Here is a 23,965-nt window from a genome sequence, read left to right as displayed (position 1 = left end):
GAATTTCAACAGACTTGACGCATTTTTACTTGGGAATCTGAAACGAAAGGTGATTATGTCGTCTTGCGAAAAATACTGCTACACTGAACAAGTAACAAACGCAGTATCACAAAATAACTCAGAAAATGGTAGAAAGGAAGATACGGATACAAGAGAAATGCAAATGCAAGAAAATGAAAGACAAATTGCATTCCTTCACCAAAAGGCATGTGAGGTAAGACTGTTTGCGGTGTTGCAGTTAAAGGAACCCGTACAGCGCCGTGCCCCTCCCACTTAGGTACCGGTCACGAAAAGCTTGTTACTACCGGACACACAGTGTTTAGGCCTCTTATAAAATGATTTTTAATGAAATAATTGAGATCAACAGTCATTTGTAAAGGCGATTTGCACAAAACTCAGCAAATACAGACCTTATTTTGCTTGTAAGATTAAATTATGTTTTCAGGACTTTACAAATGATTGTTACTTTAATAAAATTAACTATCCCATATAATTTAAATTCTGCTAACCATACAATAAGTGAGAATGTAAAGAGTTGGCATTATATATTAATCTTTGTTTCCAAACCATTGGAAACAAAGATTTGGGACAAATTAGGGTGATTGTCCCTCAAATACCCCTCAAAATGCCTACCGTAATGTGTTGTGAAGCATTCATGTTTTAAAGCTAGTCTTTAGTTCTGGAGAGTTAAAGATTTCCAGTACACAGACTGTGCCAGCTTTGCTATGGAAGAAAGAGATGCCATTTGAAATGACAAGTCATGTCATAAAAGAGCCTCGGGCTCTTCTTGTATAGTAGCTTTCCGAAGCTGAAACAAGTGGTCTTATCTTTTTGAACGAAGACTTGATAAAATAACTTTGTAAGGCCTAACAGGATCACATAGAGATGACAAGTTTATTTGTGAAGGTAGACGTCATGTGGGTACTAGGCGGGGGTGCGGGGTGTGTTCCCTCATATGCAGTACAAGTTGGCATTCTAGTAATGCTGGCCAGGAGAAGACTTTTTAAGGAATTGAAATACAGTTTCCATCTCCACCCCTCTTTTCATTGTTCTGTTGTGGGGTTCATCGCTCCACTGTAACATAGCTATCTGTTTACAATTGGACAGATCTTTGTTGACCTCACATCCTGGAACTCTCCTGCAATCTGAACTTGGTTTAGAGTGTAAGAGTGTGTATATGATTGTGAGCCTCATCCAGTCACACGACCAGGGTGCCTGATAAAGCAACAATCCAGCAGTTTGATGTTTAAAGGTGGGGGCCTTCTTAACTTCTGGCCCTGAGAATAATTACGTCTATAACCTCTAACCATTAGTTCTGCCAGGAAATGGATTTGTTCCATGTCTTAGTTGTCTAACTTGTATATCCATGTTCAAAGTCATATGGTGGTGTGTATATGCAGTACGTTACAGTAAATATTTTAGTTTATATCTCTGTGTTAGATTTTAAGTTGAAACTTATTATTTGTTTCAAGGCTAAGGAGCAAATTTACATAGATCCAGCGACAGGATACAAGGTGTTCACAAAGTTCGCTCATCTTCAGAGGGGAAAATGCTGTGGAAGTGCATGCAGACACGTAAGGCTCAGTGACCCTGCATAAGCCAAAGTGGATATGGAAAATGGATAGATGTACTAAATGTAAACCTTTTGTTTCTTTGCTCTATCAACAGTGTCCTTACGGCCAAGTGAACGTGAAAGACCCAGCTAAGAAGAAAAAATTCAATTCAGTGTTTTATGTGTAGAAGTTAGTGCAATGTACACCTCACTGCATACTGTCCAGTCACTGCAATTCACTTCTTTTATTGTCACATGCAGAGTGGGGATATTTAGTGCACACGATAAACCGTGACAATGTATGATCTTTTTAAATACACGCTGAATCAAAAACAGAATGAGAAATCTCCACTGAAAAAAATTGTCCTTTATTGAATTGTCACCCTTATTGAATTGTCACCCTTACTTTCATTTTTTTCATTGGTCGCATTTTATTAGACAGTGAACAGTATCTGCAGCAATAACACCTATCTATACTGACATGTCAGAGGTTCAGTGCAAGATCCTGCTGGTTTCGTATGAGACAGCTAAGCCACAAAAGGGAGAAGGAGACATCCAGTGCTGCCAGAAGATTATAGTCCAAAGATAGGGGTCAAAAACAGTGAATGTCATGGGTCAGTTTCAGGCTGCTGGCTCTTCAAAAGAAAAGAGAATGCATTGTATTTGTATGACATACAATGGCAGGGCATTGTGGGAGTGCAGACCCCATTTACCTATCCTTTTCCACTGACATTTTCCCATTATTATTGTGGTTTACAGATATTTGTAACACCATTCTCGCTGCTACTTCTATAAAGAAAGAGTACAAAATGGGTCCAGACAGTTTTGCTGTTGTTGTTGTTGTTGTTGTCTTGTCAAGCAGGGGCCTGTTTCGCAAAGCAGCATTTCTTGTTTTTCTGCATGACTTGTTAGATTTAATGTACACTAATTTAAATGGATTTTATCTCTGTTCACTTACATTTAGCCCAAACGACCTTAAATCTGACAAGCGATCCGGCTAAGCATGAATCCTGCTTTGTGAAACAGGCCCCAGGACCTCTAGATACATATAAACTGTATTGCTTTCAATATTAAAATGTTCAGCCCTCCCTCAGCTTCCCTTTGCTCCATAATGCAAGCGGCAGTAGCATAAAGAGCATGTGTTTATTCTACACTGGCGGAGAGCAGTGCATGATAAATCAAGTCAAGAAACGTATAACCCTGTGTGACTTCGTTGCACCATGGAGTTCATGTATCTGGTTATACTGGAGCAAAACGATGATGGTTGGCTGTAAAAATACTCTAATTAGCAATGTGTTTTACATTTTAATCTGTGACTCTTGAATGGTACATAGTGCTCAGTCTTCCTTGGGTGGTAACACATCACTCTCCTTACAAAACTCCCTTTATTTTCCTATAGCATATCCTCGACAGGGTCGCCTGGAGCCTGTTCCAGGTAGCATAGGTAATAAGACAGGGGAACTCCCTGGGCAAGGTGCCAGTCCAGTATGGGGCACATATGCCACAGGCAATTATCCTATATGCATGTATCTGGGTTGTGAGGCGAAACCACCACAACATGGAAAGAGCATGCAATCTCCACACATAGAGAGCAGAGCTGGAAGTCAAACCTCACACCCTGGAAGTATTCCGCACCTGAGCCACCCCTACTTCTAAAAATATATTTCGTGCAATTAGGTAGTTTCATGCATTCATTATATGGGACTTATAGGTGATATTGATGCATTTGATTTACAGGGACAGCACAAAAACATGAATCTGCCTCCATCTGTGCTTCTGTCGTATGAATGTTTATAGGTGCCGTTGCGGAGCTGTTCTACAAACATTTCTCGTAAACCTCGGCAACAGCTATTTTACGGGTCCAGTGGTGCAAATGGAACTTGTGGCGTGTTGTCCCAGCAGCGGGGCTCCACTGCGCTGCTCGCAAACGGACATCGGCACTTCTGGGGACAGCCTGCAGAAGCTCCCGCGGCCAAGCGTCTGCATCCAGGAAGAAACGCTAATATATGCTTTCATGATGACTCACGGCTATTTTCCAGCCGCGACCTCCTAGGGTCGCACGAACATCCAGTTACCTGCGTGCGCAGTTAATGCTAGATTACATGTTATTCTCAGCTGTCTTCTGCGCGCTGCCCCTGCACGTCGGTTTAGCGTTAATAGATTTCCGTGCACACGAAAATGAATGTCAGATGGTTGTTTTAGAATGACAAGAACAACATCGTAATTTCATGTAATAGCTAAAGATGTCATTTAATTACAACATTCTGTCTTTTGGTGTTTCTGCTTGTATTTCTGTGTTTATTTATACTGAACAGTCAAAATGGATGAAACACCTTATACTGAAACAACTTATGCTGTTTGGCCTATTTAAACGATGTTTTGGTCGACTTAGAGCGTTGTTCTGAGTCATGTGTATCTGCTAAATGAAAAAAAAAATCTGTTTCTTTGCAACGACTAAGCAAAAGCATTTAATAATGTCTGAAGAATACAAGCTGAAGGCAAAAATACTGGAAAGAAAATCAACGTGTCGTTAAAAGTATCTACAGCAGAAAAATATCGTCAGCTGCGTTGCCAGATACATAAAGCAACATATAGTTACAAAAAGCCCGTTTTGCTTTTGCGCAATATCGATTAAACAAGGGACTAGATAACTGAATAGTGATAGCTATAAGCAGGGACCTGGGTTCACTTTCGGACAGTGAATAACATTCAGCCTATCCAGAAAAAGAAGTCGTAATTAATACACCATTTCAAAAGCAGTCAGGAACGAAGTATGTAAACCTCTCCTGGTTATATACGGGATGCATAGTATTCTAGTTTATCAAGAAATGGTTTAAGTACTTTAAAAATGTGGAGAAACATGTTTAGATGTACATAAATCCTCAGTGCATGTTATGACAATTTTGATGCAAAATTAATTATATAAAAAAATGATTGCTCACTTCCTTTCTTTGTAGCCACGCCCCTTTTCTGACCTGGGCCCTTGCTGGCTGACAGAACAACTTCTCTCATTCTGAGTCAAACCCCTCCATGTCACGCAAGGCTTCTGATGTTTTGGTGTTTTAACGAGTCCGACGTATAAATCACGTGCGCAATGCACAGCACTGCAGGAGCGCAGAGGAAATGTGTACAAAAACAGTGAGTGATGTGGGTTGCATGACCTTGAAGTGATGTTCCAATGAACAAGTGATGATTAAAAAATGGAATAATTAAACTTTCAAAGTTGCCGTACTGCAAATGTCCCCGGGGTATGTTTCTGAAGTATTTAACAATGCAGTCCTTTTCATTCCTTCAGAGTAAGACCTTTAGATCACATCCTGCCGCCATCAGCACAAAACCGACCAAAAACACGGTCATTATTAACCCATGAGATCATCTGACTCCTAATGATTTTTTGCTGATAGCAGAAAATGTTGTGAAGGTTGTGTCATGTTATTTTTAAGGGGTGGCAGTTCCGTTTCTCAGCACCACTACACACTGAAGATGTGTAAACCTGTGTGTGTAAAATTGTGTTTCACAAATGTGGGTAGGACTATCCCCTCAGGCCATCGCTCAAACCTGCCACACACGTCCCGGTGCATCTGAATGAGCAGGCGGCAGAGACCGGATGCGGGAAGCGCCTCTGAGGGGCCGAGTTCTGTCGCTCTGGCGCCTGTTTGGCTTGGTCGCAATTCGGCACCAGGCGGGTCGCAAGAAAAACTGCTTACTGATCAGGAGCAAAACCCCTGTGAGCATCTACAAGGAGACTCATGATCACAACAGTGCTGAGGAGGACAGGTCCACAGGCGTGTGGTCGGCAGGGATGAAAGGCAAATTTATTGTGGCCCTGCTCTGAAGCAATGCAGCGAAGCGTGCAGGAATAACACTCCACCGGAATGGTCACGGTGTCATGCTCGTCAAGTACCTGGTCGGCTTGTGACGGGTTTGCTGATCTTGCCTGGAGACCTATCTGTCACATTAAGGAGATGGATCGGCGTTTGGGGCCTCCCGTCCCGTAGCTGACCATGAAATAGGCCAACATGTACGTCCATCGCATTCCTGCTTCTTTTTTGACTTAAGTGATGTCGTTTTTTTTTCCCTGGTCAGAAACTCGTGACTGGAACGCAAGCAGCGCACAATACCAGCCATCCTCCTGACAGATTTCAGTGGACCCGATGAAAGGAGAGGACAGCTATTTTTTACACTAATGAGCTTCACCAATGTTACATGTGTTTGGAACTGTAGGTCAATAAGCTGCAAAGCATTTGATATTTAGAAATTCAATGAAATAATCCAAGGAATATTGAACGTTTTCCCTATATGTCAGTTTTATGAGAGCATTTTCAGTGTTTTACACTGTTATTAAACCAACCATCTTGATTATTATTTTGAAATATTTGATGTAAAGTCATTTTTGACTTTTCTCTCTAATGGTTCTCTAAATATAAATATTTCTCATTCTTGTCCAATATATCATGTGACACTCTTGGCATTTTGACATTCTGCTTGATTCTCGGCTTAAAATATTAAAGCGTCTAGAGCTTGTCTGTCACTGTCAAATGAATCGACAGATCCCAAAAAACATATAGTATGGAACAAAAGCTGCAAGCTTTTACAAGCTATCACCTCCTGAGCACTGACCAGCCATGCACCATTTCAATATGTTTACACATTTGTCACCTTCTTCAGTTCTACAGAGATGAAATGATCCATACTTAAAGGTTAAGCAAATGTTTCCAAAATATTGAATGATGTTTATAACAAACTAAGCAAATTTACTTGCCACAAACTGACCTAAAATTACCCCTTATTTAGTGTTTATATTGCTGCTTAATTAGTTAATTGTTTAGTTAACATAGACTTATAGCATCAAATGCCAACGTTTCTTGCAAAAATCAAATTTATGTCGTTAATTTTCAATGTATGTTGCCATTTCTTTTTCTTTAAAATGAAATTGAATCATATTTGAGAATTTAGCAATAAGTCCTAAATCTACCATAGCCAATTCAGCATGACCGGTTCTTCCCACAGATGAGACACTGGGGGGGACACTTGACGGTGTGGAATTCGCAAGCTGACCTTCAGACGGAGCATATGCTATGGAAGATCACTGCTTCTCCACTTCAGAAGCAGCAGGAAAGACATCCGGTTGGAATTGCCGCTCCAGCCCAATCCAAGCCGGGCTGCCCTCTCCAGCTGCCACGAGGAACCGGTGACAGAATGGATGCAGAGCACCACAGCAGATCTCCTGCACCGGGCCAATATCCACCGTTGAGGAGAAGGTGACACGGAAGAGCCTCTCGCAGTAGCCCATCGAGGCAATGGCCCCAACATCTGGAGGGAAATAGGGGGCACATGGCGCTATGGACCGGCACTCGAGCGGCATCGGAGCAGCCGCTGTTTCGGTGTCTGGTCACGCAGTGGAAACAATGTCAGCCAGCCGCGGGCAGAGCTGCCGAAAGGTCCAGCGGTGGTCAGATGGGCTCCAAGCTCCTGTGGCTGCGTCTGGCAAAAACATCTCAAAGTGCAACTGAGTGACAGTCAGACAAACCGATTCCTTTGGACAGGCTTGAGAGCCGTCCTGCCGAGCAGGAGATTTCCAGAGCTGGTCAAATGAGCAAGCTCTAAAATCGAATATGCCAGCAGTCGGAATATTCCCAAAAGTTATCCCTAAGTGTGGCGACAGAACGGGAGGGTATTCAGGTGTTCCCTGGACTGTGGAGGATGGGGCGGGGGGCTGGGTGGGGAGGAATCCCTCTCAGGAGGTCTGGCAGACGTGCTGTTTAACCCCTGCCAGCACAAGGAGGATGATAACCAGGATTTTTTTTTTTTTGTTAGATTTCTGCAGCAGCTGTTCAGCATACACATGGCGGCTGTGTCCAGTCCCACATGGACCCCTGTGGCTGGTACCAGTGAAGGACTGATCGTGTACCGCAGCCAGGGGAACGGGGCAGCTGCTATGGGTTTGAACCTCAATGCTAACCCGCTTGGCAACAAGAGATCTGCTCAAAGAGGGCCTCCCGCTGAAAATGAGGAGTGGGGGTGGCAGCGTCAGTTTTGGGGGGGGGGGGGGGGGTGTGGGCTGAAGTCCAGTAGGACAGGGCTTGGGTCAGGTCAGAGGCTCAGAAGCTAAGGGAGGACTTTCAGAAGGGAGTTCAGTTTTCACTACACACCCCATTTGAATAACATGTGTGCTTCCAAAGTGCTGAGAAAAAAAATTGATTTGGAAGGTTGACGTGTTGTAAAAGCAGAGGATAAACTAACTGTTTGTTTGCATTTCAGGATGTTATAAGTGTCTCACAACTATGTCTCATATTTGTATCCATATTGTGTTTATGTATATTTTCGGCAAGATTTAACAGCCAGCCAGAATTAACAGGCAAGCCAGGCTATTTCCACTTGGCAACATGTTCATATTTTTCTGCCTTTGTCATTGTTTCCTTTAAGTGTCATGAAAGGAGGCGGTGCTTAGAGGGGAAGACTAAAGTGCTTAATATTAAAATGGTTCTTTCATCAGGAAAATGTTTTTCACCTTTTCTGGGTGTTTTTTAATCGAGATAATTAGGCAGAGTTATGCAATAGTTAAATGTTAGGCGTGACAGTTGAATTAAGCCAAGATGACCACAGGTATTCTGTGTGGTCTGGAGAAAACAGTTGACCAATAATCATCTTTGCATGTAAATATGAAAATATCGCCATTGTTTTTCATGCTAAACACAGAGCCTAAATAGCAACGCATGGCAACCATCGATACAATGGCAAGCAACGAGGCCTGGTTTAATTATTTATACAAACCAGCCGAGCATTTATCTAGGGATGTGCAAATTAAGACTTACTGACACAAAAGATTCCCCTTTAATTTAGTTAATGTTTTGGATCCCTACATCATCAGGTCATACAATCCACATCTAATACATATACTTGTATTAACAGATAGATGATATTATAGGAGAAAAACATTTGCAACGAAACAGGTATTAATGGGTTTAATTAATATTTCTGTTATCACTCAGTTTATAGTGCATTTTTATTTGTTCCAGGTAAAATGTAAATAATATGAAATATGAATAAAGATAGGTTCAAAGTATCTACTTCATTGTTTAAATCAGCAAGACCTAAAAGACAGCATATTTATAAATTTGAGAGAAATCGACTTGTGTGGGAAAAAAAATATCATTGCTATTTGCTGTTTGCTGTATGCATATTACAATGCAGAATCGTCCAGTTGACAAAATGTGAAATTACAGCTTTGACCGTATACCCTGAGAGTTTTGTTGTACATTCGCGCTGGTTCTTAAATTGCCTCTGCGTATTTATAATATACCTTTGATTTAAATGTAGGTTTTTACAATAACTCAGTATTAGTGTAATGCATGCTGATTAGGCCTGTTATTGTTTAACGATATTGCAAAACATCGGTTCCTCCGATATTTAATATGAAATAGGAAATGTGTGTAAGAACAGGATATCAACAGAAAAAATAATAATTTTAAAATCAAATCAAGAAATATGGTTTTCGCGGGTAGATTATCATTGAAGTTACCCAAGAGGCACGACATGAGACTGTTTAAATGTATTACTACTTTTGAAAGTCATTTTGCTGTCGGTTTTACATTTGAATGTGTCTGTCTTGTTTAAAGTTAGGCGGAAAGCGTTTATTTCGAGTGTGCTATTTTGTGGACTAATTCATATTTTATCCCTTTGATTTTCACGTATATTTACGTGCATGGCGAGAAAAGCTTCCCAGAACTTTGCGCGATTCAATATTAGCTCAGAGACTCATAGGACCCTTGTACAAGCGACGTTTTTTAAGATAAAAAGGGCATATTTCTGTTCACCAAGCAGCGGATATATTTCAATGAACAGCGGGGCTGCGAGAGATAAGGAACAACCCCCATCTACTGGCAGACACGCTGACATCTTTTCTCCATCATTTATCCGCGTCTCTAACAACGGCGCCGTTAAGTGCAACGAAGCGTCAGTACAAGGTAACCCTATCTCAGCATAGAGGACCCCGCTAATTGCTCAGAATATTTGGCTGTTCAGTAAACTCGTGTAAATTCTGAAAAAATAATAAAAATAAAAATTTTAAAAGAAGAATTCATAGGACATCATAAATTATCTATAAAGACTAGCCTACTAGAGAAGATTGTTGGATTTCTGCTTACCACAGGTAGTCTGTGTGTGTGTGTGTTTTTTTTAGTACGTTTATTTATTTCCAAGGTCTCTGAATGAGCAACACGGATTCCCCCTTAGACGGAGCTATAGTGCATCGCTTGCGTGTCATTTGCATGGTCAAACAGTGGAAATTAACGAGAATGAATGATATATACATCGGAGGTAACATCCTGCACACGTTAATGAGAATATTACGAAAAATTAACAAGAATATTCGGTCTGATTTATTATTTCTATTTTTACAAAATAGTGAGGGTTATCATTGTAGCTAACTGTTACTGTCTTAGTTACCCCATACGCTGTTGACTCAAATTGTGATTTATATTTAATGTAATGCATATTATAACATGACAAATTCTTTTCTCAAAACTGTTTTAATCTGCGCCTTATAATTTATTCATTTGAATCTAACATCACTATCCCTATACCGAAAATTCACTGACCTAACTTATTAAATGTCGCGGTTAAATTAGAAAATAGCATTCAACTGAAGCTTTATCTCATCCATTACTGTTTGAAACGGTACATCAAATACATTTTAGTAAATAGGTATAAGTAAGACAGAGTAGCAGATTATTCGATTTAAACATTAATGAAGGCATTGTATTCAATTATCCAAAAAGGCCTATTCGAATAGGCTTTAGTTCAGCTATCTTCTCGATTGCGTCAGTAGAAACCCAGATATTTAATTATTTAACCAAATATAATTTACTGTATATATGTGTTGAATTATAAACGAAAATGGAAACAAACTTGTATCTTTATACGTTATATACACAAATGCACCGATTCATTTAACATGACAACAATGGGAAAATGTCACCAAGTTCCACATAAAATAAAGATTTCATTTTATACGTCCCTACCAAAGCTGACATGAACGATAACTGCTGCGATGGCTCGTTATTGGTCGTTTTTATGGAACTTGGAAATTATTAAAATTTTTAAACTGTTAAAGAGAAAGCCGCATTTCAGGTAAACGGGCGTTGCAAGTCATCCTTCGCACCTGAACCCCTACTGAACTTGACGACGACTGTCAATCAGTCTACCAACAATAATGAGAGTATTTACATATTCCGCCCAAGACAATAAACCTTCACATAGTTTAAATATATACATTTATCGAATTACATTTTGATTAAATTCGTTAACAGTTAATAATCTTCTCAGCACCGAATTCAAAAAGATTTAATTTTTACAGTTATTTTTAAGGTATAAAATAGTATTATTGATAGTATTAAATAGTAATACATTTTGCAATAGACTGTATTGTACCTGATTTTCAATTTCGTTAAGAAGTATTTAAAATAGTTAAAATAATTTAGATGTAGTGAAAATAATTCAACGATTTTTCTAAAATTAAACAACAAACGCAATACAGTTTGTCTGTGTAAAAGTACTTACGTTGAGGATAGCGGAAAAAGGTTTAATTGAAGGCTATTAATTTGTTTTCTAAAACGAATTACGAAGACAGCAGCCCCGCTTTTAGATCACCAAACTTTACCAAAAGTGGACAATTACTGTTTATTTCAATTGATTAGGATTAATTTGGGCAATCTGCTCATTCAGCTCAGTCAACAGTACGTGACGGGCTATCAATATATGGCATTTGTCGTAGGTGGTCGAAAGACATTCAAAGCATAATTGGTGTAATCAGATCACGTTTAGAGCATTTTTAACAGCCCTTACGGCATGCCAGTTAACTTTGACGGTTTGGCAGTATAACGCACAACAGGGACAGAGCTCGAATTCGAGCGGTTTTTTAAAAATCCAATTTCTTAATTTATAGACATTCATTAAAGAACAACCCAAATGTCTTAATATTCAAAAACAACATTAAGAATAACGCTTACACAATCAACCACCCGACAAAATGTTCACTTAGTAAACGTCAAGTATGTGTTGGCATATATAGGCATTTAGACATGGTTAAAATAAATTTCAGATACTGGCTCCAGTTTAGATGGGGACATAAACGACCAATTACATTTAAACAATCACTAGTGCCTTATTGATCTTCCCGGGAAAAATCTCTCTCGGTATATGATGACAGCACAATAAATAAAAATGCACTATGCACCTGTAAAGAGATACATCATACGAAAAACAACAGAGTAAACCATACGTATTTCATCGGGTAGTTTACATAACGACTTATAATATTAAAACGAAATCTTCATCCATGTCTCTTCTATGTAATCGAAGTTTAAAAGGAGGAAAAAAATGTCAATACCAGGTCTCTCTCCCTGCTTGTGCTGCCCAACGCGGGGGGTTTGGGGAAAGAATGACAGGTCTTTGTTGGTGAATAGAAATCAGTGGCAATTCAGAGAGGAAGAACTCCTCCTACCAAATTATCCAAACTGGGCAGGCTTTTGCTCTCTTAACAAATAGGACACAGCTCTACGATTCAGGCAGTCCTACCCTGACCTTAAAGAACTCGGAACAGTGAAGGACGTCAGGAACTGTTGAAAACGCAAAATATCAACTTTCGCGACTATTACCAACAACCAGCTTCTAACTCTCGTTGCCTTATCATCTGGACTATACTTTTTTTCCTGCAATACATGGTCGGAAAATAATTGGTGCGAATTATTTTCCCCCCACACACAAATTTCCCTAGTATTGTAATTTCTCCACTCACTGGCACATGAACGGAGGCGAAGATTTGCATCTGTGTGGATCTCTCCTTCTAGATCTATTCGGATGATCTGAGACTGCGGAGCTGTATATGGAAGTTGTGGGTTGTACAGCGGAAAAGAGCGGTTGCACATTGCGTCCATCAGCCATGCTTTTCCACGGAATCTCTGGAGAGCATATTCAAGGAATCATGGAGGAGATGGAAAGGCGATCTAAAACGGACTCTCGTCTAGCCAAAGGCGTTCAGATGAACGGAAGGGAGACGGTAATCAGATTATTCTATATTGCACGCTAAGTAAACACAATTGCATGATAAACATTCTTGGCTCTTGGCCTGTTATATCAGTATTCGTATTCAGTTTAATTTAGTATATGTTTTATCCCTTGTGCTATAAAAAAAGAAACAATACATGAAAGGGAAGGCTTAAACAGCTTAAAACACCCTTTAATAAAAGCGAACGAGTGTTTAGTTAAACTGACATGACATATGCTAATAAAAATGCCGCACTGGGCTTCTCGCATGTAAAATTTGAGAAAATTCCATTAAAAAACTAAAGCAAACACAAAGGTCATTGCGCAAACGGCCCACGTTAATTCTTGTCTCGTCTACTGAACTAATATTTAAGAATTAGTGAAACCATATATGCAAGGCATTTTAAAACTATGCTTTGTTAACAAACAACAATCTTATTATTAGAATATAGAATATACAAACTGAGCATCTGTAGTCATAATAGCACCGTAAAGTTGTCATTTTATTACACAGTAGGAATAGTTTTCGCCTGTCTTGTTTCAATTATTTCTGTTAAATAGGCCTAAATTAAACACGCTTTCCGTGCATAAAATGTTCTGTGTTTATTGTTTCGCTCTGGTTCTATAATAACCCAGTCATGTTGTTATTGTTAAAAATGCGCTACAGATTAACAATATCTATAACTTTGCGAAATATTCGCTTTTTTATATAAACGGTTAATATAGCGTATTTAAATGTTGTAGCTGAACTTAAACAATGGGAAAATGTCAATCCTATTAAATCAATTGGCTAATAATAATAATAATAATAATAATAATAATAATAATAATAATAATAATAATAATAATAATACAGCATAATTTAAACATTTGAATTGGTTATCTAAAATTTGCCTATATTAGGAAATTTCATTTTCATTTCATTACAGCTTACTCGTGGTCTACCAACCAGACGTAGGCAGCGGACCATCCATGATCCATTTTAATTTCTTTCTCATTTACTTTGCAGAGCCTGCCTTCGATGAACCAGGAGAAGCCGGCCTTGTGTGCCGGTTGCGGGGGTAAAATCTCCGACAGATACTATCTGCTGGCGGTGGACAAGCAGTGGCACCTCAGATGTCTCAAGTGTTCTGAGTGTAAACTCGCCCTGGAGTCGGAGCTCACTTGTTTCGCAAAGGACGGCAGCATTTACTGCAAAGAGGATTACTACAGGTAAGGGGCGTTTTTATGTGTGTGTGTGTGTGTATGTGTGTGTAGCGGCTTCCCGGTTACGTTTTGGTTTAGATCAAGATCTTGCTTAGTAAATCTCATCATCTGCAGTCATAAATCGATCAAGCACTTGTTTATAAGCAGGTCCGAAAGTTTGAAAAATGGCACTTACTGATACATAGAAAGGTTATATCGTTAAATTGTGCAAATGAGTTGATCGGGGGTACTATTCATAAATGTCAAAATAGCAGCGCGGCTCATTAGTACAAACGAATATGCTTTAAGCCGTTATTGTCGCGGTGCGGCCCTCTTATAGAGATGGAGCCCCAAGAGAGATTTCATTTTGATCCTATTAGTTTGGCTCAATCTGAGCTGTGTAGTTACAGCAAATAGTAAAATATGTACGAACAGAACTATATATAACAAACAAATATGTGTATTTCTGAATGCAACTCTATGCTAATTTCACACACAATTATTGTATATATAGGCCTACAGACACACCGCGTTATTTATACAAATAGAATATTATTGTAACATTAAAGTAAAACAATTAATGAAGGACAGTCGTCAGTAATAGTTTCTTATGTTTACAAATTATTGATCAGCGCTTTAGCCCATTCCTACTTATATAAAGAACGCCTACGAACTAAAATATATGCAGTCGAATATATTTAACTGAGGCAAATATGACGAGTTGCTGTATACATTTATGCAAGATCGCCTTGTTTTTCTGTCATTTTTAACGATTCTTTATTGTTTCAGAAGGTTCTCCGTGCAGAGATGTGCCCGCTGCCACCTTGGTATCTCGGCCTCGGAGATGGTGATGCGCGCCAGGGACTCGGTGTACCACCTGAGCTGCTTCACTTGCACAACGTGCAGCAAGACCCTGACCACCGGCGACCACTTCGGCATGAAAGACAGCCTGGTGTACTGCAGGGTGCACTTCGAGAGCCTCATACAGGGCGAGTTCCACTCTCAGATGAACTACTCGGAGCTGGCGGCGAAAGGCGGCGGCATGGCGCTGCCTTATTTCAACGGCACTGGGACAGTGCAGAAGGGGAGGCCGCGGAAGAGAAAGAGCCCCGAAATGGCCTTAGACATCGGAAATTACAGCTCCGGTAAGTACAGGAGCTCGCTGTAGGCGTAGTGCGGCAGTATACCCGCAAGGAACAGAAAACGGCGTTATCATTTTTAAGATACTACACCCAAATACATATTCTGAGTTATTTACGAATTAACCGAGTTCTGTAATTTACTTATAGTGTGAAACGTTTCTTTTCCCTTGCTTATTAGGCCTACCTATATTAATTAGCCTATTATTATCTCGCGATTGGTGCGCCTTAAATATATGATTAGTCTGAGAGCGCATTTCTACTTGTGATTCAATACAGATTTTTCAAAACTGAGTACATAGCCTTAGTTTCGAAGTGTGGAAATAGAAGGTGTAAACTTTGAATAATTATTTACCGTAGAGCTGTCTGTTTTCCATTATCTATTAAAGAAAGAAATAACTAAATGTAGGCCTATATATGTATTATTTAAAAACAAATTTATTTTCTATATATGATTTAAATATATATACGGCAGGCCAATTTCTGTGCTATTTCTGTTAACATTCACAGGCTGTGGTAAATAAAGCCCGAGGCGGTCCATTTGTTATCGCTTTTATAATTATCATCTGGTTGAGAAAGTTGAGCTCTGTGTGCCAAGTCTGCGCTTTCTTCATGAATGGAGGAAAATAAGGGTAGTCGGCTCGTTAATTGTTCTGCGTTAATTGAAGGTGACGTAAGAATCTCGGCTTCCCACTAGTTTTGAATCACCCTCATAATGTCGCAGCGGTTCTCAGGAATAAATATATACGTTAACTACTATAGAACAACATGCATAAAACATCAAATTAATATTCAGATGAATGCGTGCTTCTAACCGAAAACCTGTAATTCATTATGCCTCATTACAACATATTAGTGCACAATACAACTAAAATAATACGTAAAATCCAATATTTTCCTTATATTAGAGTATATATTGCCTAGACTATATTTATTTATTTTTAAATGTCCATGGCCATTAAATCCCGTCTGTGTTAATGGTGTATGTTTGCATAAGCAATACACATTTTATGTTGTTTCGCCAAATAATCGATGTGCATGCAATATTTGAAATGCTAAGCAAAAATTTAAGAATTGTCAATTTTAAGCAATCAGTGTTCTTATGAGCAAAAAAGTGTTTTGTTAATTCATCTTACAAATCTGTGTTACTAGTTTCAATGTTAACTGTTAAATGTAATAAATTAACTTTATAGGTAAGTCTTATTTACTGCCGAGAACATATTGATTCTTAAATAAAGAAGACTGCAATGACGACTATTTTCCGTGAGAAGCCTTTATTATTCGACGACAGCCATGTAATAAAGAATTGAGTTTGCTACATTAATTGGTTGCTTTAGGTCCAGCCAATTCGCATTCAGTTTAGTGTAGACTGCGGACGTACATCGATGATGTAGAGACCCCTGGTGGACATTCGATTACTGAAGGGTTTAAACAAAAAAGCAATGCAAATTAATTGTATATGACATCTGCCTGACACACAAGAACGGGAGCATAAGTAATATGCGTGTGTGTCTGTGTGTGTGTGTGTGTGTGTGAATATATTTCTGAAGACATATCCTTTACTTCAGTTAGGCCTATACTTCAGTTACTCGTTTTCTGCGCAGCTGTTGAATTTACTGCCGATGGCAAAACAATTCGGGTTCTTTAGTTTTTAAGAATCATGAAAGATAGCTCACGTGCTTAAATTGTATCGGCAACAAATTTCAATTTGAGAAAAAAAAATGAAATGCATTTTTTTGGGACATATAAAAAACTGCTAGATTCATTACCGTTGCCCATATGCTCAAATTGTATTACTTGCATTTTTTAATTTGAAATATATGCCCATCCTAGTTTTATTTAACAAATTCGGCGACTATAGAAAATTTGGTTTAATGTAAAAGGTTTCCAATCCTTTGAATTCTTCACAAAAAAAAAGATTATTATTCTCCTCGTCCTATATATTTCACCTATTTGAAAAATAAAAGCAATTCAGCAACTGCATATTTAATACTGGCAAAAATGGAGGGTCTTTTTGACTACCGGTTTTCGGTAGTAGGTTACGGATGCATTCGGGTGGAGAACGTCACCATCGCTAATTAACGCGCAAATGTTTTACTAAATAATTGGTGACTCATAGATAAGGTGACAGACTAGTTAATATTTTACCTGTAACTTACAATAATTTAATTAGTCTTAATTAGTCTTATCTAATTTAAAACAAGTGTTTTTAAAAAGACAACTTCTGAATGTTTACTCTTTTCCCTTTAACGCCATTAGTGAGACTTTCCAGGATACTTTGCACATTATGGGGGTACGCAGCTTATGAAGTTTATTTTTTTTGTCATCAGTTTATTCTGCACTTATTTTTTAATCCTGGAATACATAGGGACATGGGCCTACACAGGCTACGTCTCTGGACCTTTTACGTTGTTTGTCACTATTTAAAAGATGGAGCTATCAGTGAGTATCAAAAATAATGCTACAATGGAACAAAGAACTCTAACATGTTAACATGTACATCATATAGACATTTAAGATGGGAAAGAAAAATCTACAGCAATTCTCATAATCGCAATTTAAGACAGCTACAAAATACTTGCCGGATTTTGGGGAGATCTTCAAATCCAACCGCTAGGGCATACCTACTGTAATACTCCTGTCTTGTCTTAACCTCACACTAACAGATAATATTGAGTCTTCTGTGTTGTGCTGCTCATGGCAAAAGGAAATAAATTAGCAATTGCTCAGGCCCTTGCAGGCTTTGTTCCTCTGGCCATGTGATTTTCATCTTGTTACAAAGTTCTGATTTTGTCCCTCAGAGCTCTTGGTTCTTATTTGTGCTCAGGTTGCAATGAAAATGAAGCTGATCACCTTGACCGAGACCAGCAGCCTTACCCGCCCTCTCAGAAGACCAAACGTATGCGTACGTCCTTCAAACATCATCAGCTCCGCACCATGAAGTCCTACTTTGCCATTAATCATAACCCTGATGCAAAGGACCTAAAGCAACTTGCCCAGAAGACTGGGCTGACCAAAAGAGTTCTTCAGGTAAGGATCCATGTCGTTCACTACATATTCGGCTTAATTATCCATATTTCCTGCTCTAAATGATCACTGAAAGAAAATCTGAGTTCACAACTTGTTAAACAGGATAAGCGAGTAAATAGCTTTATTTACGTTTCATCCACTTCTTGATAACACAATGTTAGCAAGAATCAATTAAGTTAAAGGCAAAATTGTCTGAAGTATTGAGAATGATCTGCTCTCTTTGAGGCACAATGTGGACCATTTAAAACATATGAAAATACTATTATTAAAACACAGAACATTAAATAATAAATGTAATTTATTAAAAATATGTATACTCTTATGTTTTAGCTATAGTCTTGGTGGATGGAACAATATTTTCAGCAGCTCCTGATTTCTTTTGAATTTCTATAATTCCCTAAATCTGAAAAAAATCTGGTTATATTATCCAAATCAGCCACCCCATTTCTTAAGCATGATTCAAACTTTGTCCTATGGTAGTACGATTGTGGTGTAAAAGTAAACGAAAATTTTAGATTTTTTTTTCTTTTAATCAATAAACTGACAGACAAAGATAAAAAAAAAGTAAAGCCGTTGGAATTGGTTTGCAGGTTTGGTTCCAAAACGCAAGAGCCAAATTCAGAAGGAACGTTTTGCGACAGGAGAATGGGGGTGTTGATAAGGCTGATGGCTCCTCACTTCCTCCGCCCTCATCCGACAGCGGCGCTCTCACCCCACCCAGCACTGCGACCACATTAACAGATCTGACCGATCCCTCAATCACTGTAGTGACTTCAGTAACCTCTAGTCTGGACAGTCATGAATCTGGGAGTCCCTCGCAAACTACCTTGACAAACCTTTTCTAACATTTTTTTTTGTTCGTTTGTTTGTTTTTTTTTGTTTGTTTTTGTTTGTGTTTTTTTTTTAACAATCATGGACAGATCTTGTGAGAGCAAATAAATAAAACAGACATACAAAACAAGAATTCTGGTGTGTAGCATTTGCGACCACTTGGCAGCTGAGTTTGTAGCTAATTCATTTGTTGATAAATTGACAGCATAAGGAAGAATAACTTCTTCTGTATGCCACCACAAACATCTGAAAAGGAAAATGCATATGCTTAGGTATTGTATTTGTAAATTTGACTTTTATTATGGACAGACACAGGCTATTTCCAGAATAGACAAAAAATTGTACAACAACATTCTCTTCTGATATACGAATATGTGAAAAATTGTTTATCTTGGAACTTTTAAAAACTTGTGTGTATGCAGTACCTGTTCTGCAGTACCTCAGCATTAGCGTGAAAGTATGTTATATATTAAGCTGTGGTGGAATATTACATTGATTTTCAAGCCATTCTGTGTTTCTGTCATGGACTGGAAATTCACAGAATTAAAGAGCCTCCATACACAGGTAATCAAGCCATTGTCTACACATTTAGTCAAAATTTTACTAAATAATCACAGGCTATTGTAAAACTGCAAGGCAAAGGAATGTTAACAAACTTCATTTAAAATTCATTTAAGGTTTGTTACACAACCTTAGTTTTAAACTCAAACGCCAGGTGGATTGCTAACTTTCATAATGTCTCGATAGGAAGGTAGGAGTATTTATCTGTCTGTGCAGTGGTAATTGTTCAACAGATTAAAAAACTTCACGCTTGACATCATGAATCACCATAATTCTAATTGGAGGTTTCAAATTTCAGAACGGGGATGGGACAGAGGCTGGGCTGTGTTGATTTGAGGTCTTGTGTTGATTGTTTTTATGTTAGTGCACTTTTATGGATTTGCTGACCTCATTACAGTACAAAAAAGTCGTGGTGAAGTTATCTGAGTTTCGATTGCCAGTGGTCTTACTCTGACGCTCTGTTACACAGAGACAAATATACTGCCCATGTGAAAGTGCATTATTATCATTTTGCTCAGGGTGTTTAATAACAAAGCATAAAAAAGGTTGAGGAAGCTGTAGTCATTTAGGGTGTAGAACTTATAATGACTCCAGAGAGTTAGACTGCTTTCCGTGAGCCAGTTGAAAAAAAAAATCATCCACATTCTATGTTTTTGGACATAATTCTTTAATGGACACTTGCCACTGAACAGACCAAAAACATGCTTCTTCTGGCTGATGGTTTAACAGAGTCCTTGCTGGGTTTTAAACCTTTCATTGTAAGTGTCAAACTTTGTTCTTTTGTGGAACAAAATGGTACTATAGATCTACTTCATAAAGTAGAAGCCTATCTCAGTTCTACTATGTGCCTTATGCCTAACTTGGAGGGAAGTTTGTGAAATTCAGGACACACAGTGTTATTTGTCAGCTGATACACATCCTTTTAACGCCTCACTAGTTTTGTACCATTTTAATTCTTACTTTTTATGGTATATCCTGTTAAAAGGGGACAGCGATGTCATAGAAAGCAGTTGTGCACTCTGAGATATAGTTGGTTAATCCAAGAATCTTATATATTGACCTTTGTGTTTATAGTACAGTATTGTTCTAACAAGATTGTCCATGTTTCTTTGTTTCTTGGTAAAAATGGTGTATAGAAACTATTCCCCCGTAAATATTTATGGACCAAACGGTTGTTACATATTACATTTGTGTGAATAAAATACTTTGCTTTAAAAGAGTTTTAATTTGGATTATGTTTGCAGTTTTTTGTACAGCATAACATTTCCCAGTTTTTTTCAGGTTGCTACATTTCTTCTTATAATCCTCAATATTATGTTCATCAGATATTAATTTCATCAAGTAATGCCCCATGGATTTGCAATAAGTCTCCTAAAGCCTTTATCAAAATCCAGTGGTTGCATTTTAATGCATGAATGTGGCTTCCTTTTTTCAAATGATATCAAATGATAGGTAAAAAAGTCTTTGTAAAAAAAAATCTTGATATCCTATAAATTACGTCCCCCTTTAAAGCCAGGTTGCTCTGTAGTTTAATACATTGTTACTTTATGATTTCTTTCAGGGAGAACAAATCTTGGGGCGTTACAGCCACACTTCCCGACGTTTGAAAATTCCATAAAGTATTAAGAGAAGGAAAGCTTTGATCGGAATTCCACACCATTGAAGACAAAGGCAATTTAGGATAAGGGACTAGTTTATTAAAATTACCTTAGCAAAAAATGTAAAAACACAATAAAAATGTGTTTTCCGAATGGTTGATCCTACTCAACAAGGAGACTCTATTCTACATATACTGTTCTTAAAGAATTGTGAAACAAAACTTAAAATACTCTTTGCAGTGGGATGAAGTTCACACATAAATAAAAAAAATCGCAGAAAATTTATTGCTAGATTCAGCAGAGCAACCCGGCAGGAAACAACTGGTAAAACCATGTAATGATGAGAGAGGAAACACCCGGAATAAGGAAAGGAGTCACATCCGGATGCAAACACATACACACACATACACACAGACACGGGCTACTTCATAATGTTGCAAAAAAGTGTCTCTGTCACAAACGGCCTTCTTGAAACTCACAGAACAGAATGTCCATCAAACAACATCCGAACAGGAAGACTGCGGAGTTGGTGTTTTGCCATCTGGTTGTGCTGAAATTTTTTCTTTTTTTTTGAAAGACAGAGAAGATAAAGAAGATCCTAATTTTGCATGGACCTTTACATCTTGTTAACATTTCCTCAGTGTGTGTACTTCTGCCTTTGATGGACTCCTTTTTTATTGCCAACTGTAAAATGCACAGTAATCTGAAATTCCTTTCTAGGTACCAATGGTTTTGCAGTGAAAAAACAGATGTCATAGTGAAGACTACAGATCTACAGATCAAGTCAAGAACATAGACCCCCAACCCCCTCCCCCCAATTTTAGCACATTATGCTAAAAAATGATTTAATTACCGGAAGGAACTTTTTAAGGATAACTTGTTTAGGATAACAATTTATGAATAAACATTTACTGGGATAAATTGTTATTCATAATCACCAATAATTTGGATGCATCTGATGGGGTGTCTAAAGGAAATGAACCTTCTCATTATACCTCTTGTAATGTAATGTAGAGCATATTACCCAGTTCATCTACTGTACTGACATATTTCATGCTTGTCGCTTTGTTTTATAAATGAACATTTGGTAAACTGTTCCATGGTGGCAAATATTTCACTACATCAATGTGTCACAATATTTAAACGATTTGGCACACTGATAAAATCCATAAGCTGTATCCTTTCAGCTACAAGGACAAAGTATGTTCTTACTTTCCCCATAAATACTATTCAGTGTACATTTGTAAGTCATGCTATGAGGAAGAAAAATAAACAATTGTGTTATTTTTGATTTCATATTATATCTGATTTTTCTGGAGCATTTGACACAGTTATGTCACAATAACACTTCATTGTCTGGAGAAGTAATTAAACATAAAAGACAGCAAAAATCAGGCTTCTCAAATTAAGGTAACTGTATCTCGAAGTGGATTTCCTTGAAAACGCAGTAGCTGTGTTTTGATGAGAAACAGGAATTGGTTTTTGTCAAAATACAAAACAAGTTTTAAATAAGCAAGCTTTTAGTACTGGTTATGCTCAAAAGCTATTTTAGAACCCACCACGGGCCTGTTTCTGACATGTAGTTCTGTTTATGGATGTAAAAAGCTTTACTGCTACATTAAAAATCACAGCACCAAACACCAATTTACTAACACATGGTTCCTAGGTTTCCAAGTGTGTCTAGATTTATAGCATCACTTTTAATACCAAAAAGTGACAATAAAATGGCAATTATGGCAACTCTATTTTTGCATTTTTTTTTAAAAAAAGGGTTTTCAACCAATTTCTGTTTTTTAGTATATAACCGTATCACAGTCAAAGTGTGGATCCCAGTGCACGTGATGGAAAGGTAGGTGCAACATATCTTACCACTTGTGAGATGAAGCACCAACAGAGAGCAGAGGCACCCTGACTGATACAACCTGATATAACCATCGTTTCCCCTTTGGGCCAGCTACCTTCCACTGCTGAATAACTCACAGAAATGTTTGGCATAAAACACAGCTCACAGTAACACCATGGGCTCAATTATAGGCCATAACCTGGGAGCAGGGGCTGGAATTCTGGGCCCCCAGAAAAAAATCGTCGCCTTGGGACCCCCCCTATGGGTTGGCATTTTCAGTCGGAAGAAATATAGGTCCCATGGTAGATAGAATATGCTGAGTGGGGGGGGGGGGTTGGAATCTCCCAATGGTCTTGTTAAGTGGGGATGGGGGGGGCAGTAGATTTGGGCCTCTATAAAGTGCTGGACCCCCTGAATCTGCCAGAGTATCCATGCCACTCCAATGCCATCGACTGGGAGCATGATTTCCCAGCTATGTACTGGCCTATACGTTGGCTGGTTGAGTGGCACTGTTGATGTGCGTGTCTGGGGCTGGTCGATGCATTCAGGTGCGCTACTTTCCTTCCAAGGTCTCAAGGTTCCTGGGGAAGGTTCCAGTTCACTGTTCACCATTGTTTATCAGGTACATCTATATTAATTAATTAATTAATTAATTAATTAATCTGTATGCACATTATGTGGCATATTATCCATAATTGATTTTCCTTTTATTTAACTGTGTTCCATAACGAGTTACTAATCTGAATTTTAATTTGTGGGATTGACGGAAGTCTTCTTGAGGTGCTGTTTGGGACTGCTTAGGTTCTTCACAGAACACCAGACATTTCTACTCGATTCAGTCATTATAAACAGCCTATAACGTGTCTGTTCTGCAGTTTACGGTGTGGAACTTGCTTATATCTTTATTGGAATGAGAGACATATTGCTGCTGTTACAGTTCATCTGTGGCTTGATTGGGCCATATGTTTAATTTCTGAGCATTTTTCAAAGTAGTTTAAGATATGGCAGACGGCAGAGAAAATGGGTTATGTTCTGTAACTGAGCCCAAGGCTTTACTATGAGCTGTGTTACATGTAATGTGGGCTCTGCAGCGGCAAAACGTAACTGGCACAATTCTGCAGGGGAAGAGGGGTTAAATCAGTCAGGATACTTCTGCTGCCTGTGGCACTTTGTCACTCAC

General features: G+C 38.5%; 1 protein-coding gene across 3 annotated transcripts; it reads left to right on the top strand.

The window, feature by feature from the left end:
- The first annotated feature begins 12,137 nt into the window (after positions 1–12,137).
- lhx9 (LIM homeobox 9) lies at positions 12,138–22,193 on the top strand. Of its 3 annotated transcripts, none has more exons than XM_023794430.2 (5): positions 12,138–12,611; positions 13,608–13,810; positions 14,573–14,928; positions 17,750–17,952; positions 20,906–22,193. In XM_023794430.2, the coding sequence occupies exons 1-5, from the start codon at positions 12,438–12,440 to the stop codon at positions 20,960–20,962; spliced, it is 993 nt and encodes a 330-aa protein (XP_023650198.1). In that variant the 5' UTR covers positions 12,138–12,437; the 3' UTR covers positions 20,963–22,193. The 3 variants fall into 3 exon arrangements, with proteins under 3 accessions (XP_023650198.1, XP_023650197.1, XP_023650196.1); XM_023794429.2 differs by lacking the exon at positions 20,906–22,193 and adding an exon at positions 18,543–20,563 and having other exon boundaries at positions 14,576–14,928; XM_023794428.2 differs by lacking the exon at positions 20,906–22,193 and adding an exon at positions 18,543–20,563.
- The last annotated feature ends 1,772 nt before the right edge of the window (positions 22,194–23,965 follow it).

This window comes from Paramormyrops kingsleyae, chromosome 15, assembly GCF_048594095.1.
Source record: "Paramormyrops kingsleyae isolate MSU_618 chromosome 15, PKINGS_0.4, whole genome shotgun sequence".
Lineage (NCBI taxonomy): Eukaryota > Metazoa > Chordata > Actinopteri > Osteoglossiformes > Mormyridae > Paramormyrops > Paramormyrops kingsleyae.
The sequence above is the reverse complement of the archived record's forward strand: the minus strand, read 5'-3'. Positions and strand labels throughout refer to the sequence as shown.

Coding starts and splice junctions, on each gene's coding strand:
- lhx9 (XM_023794428.2), top strand. CDS start 12,438: ATGGAAGTTGTGGGTTGTACAGCGGAAAAGAGCGGTTGCACATTGCGT. Junction 13,811..14,572: donor TGCAAAGAGGATTACTACAG/GTAAGGGGCGTT, acceptor TTATTGTTTCAG/AAGGTTCTCCGTGCAGAGAT. Junction 17,953..18,542: donor TGACCAAAAGAGTTCTTCAG/GTAAGGATCCAT, acceptor ATTGGTTTGCAG/GTTTGGTTCCAAAACGCAAG.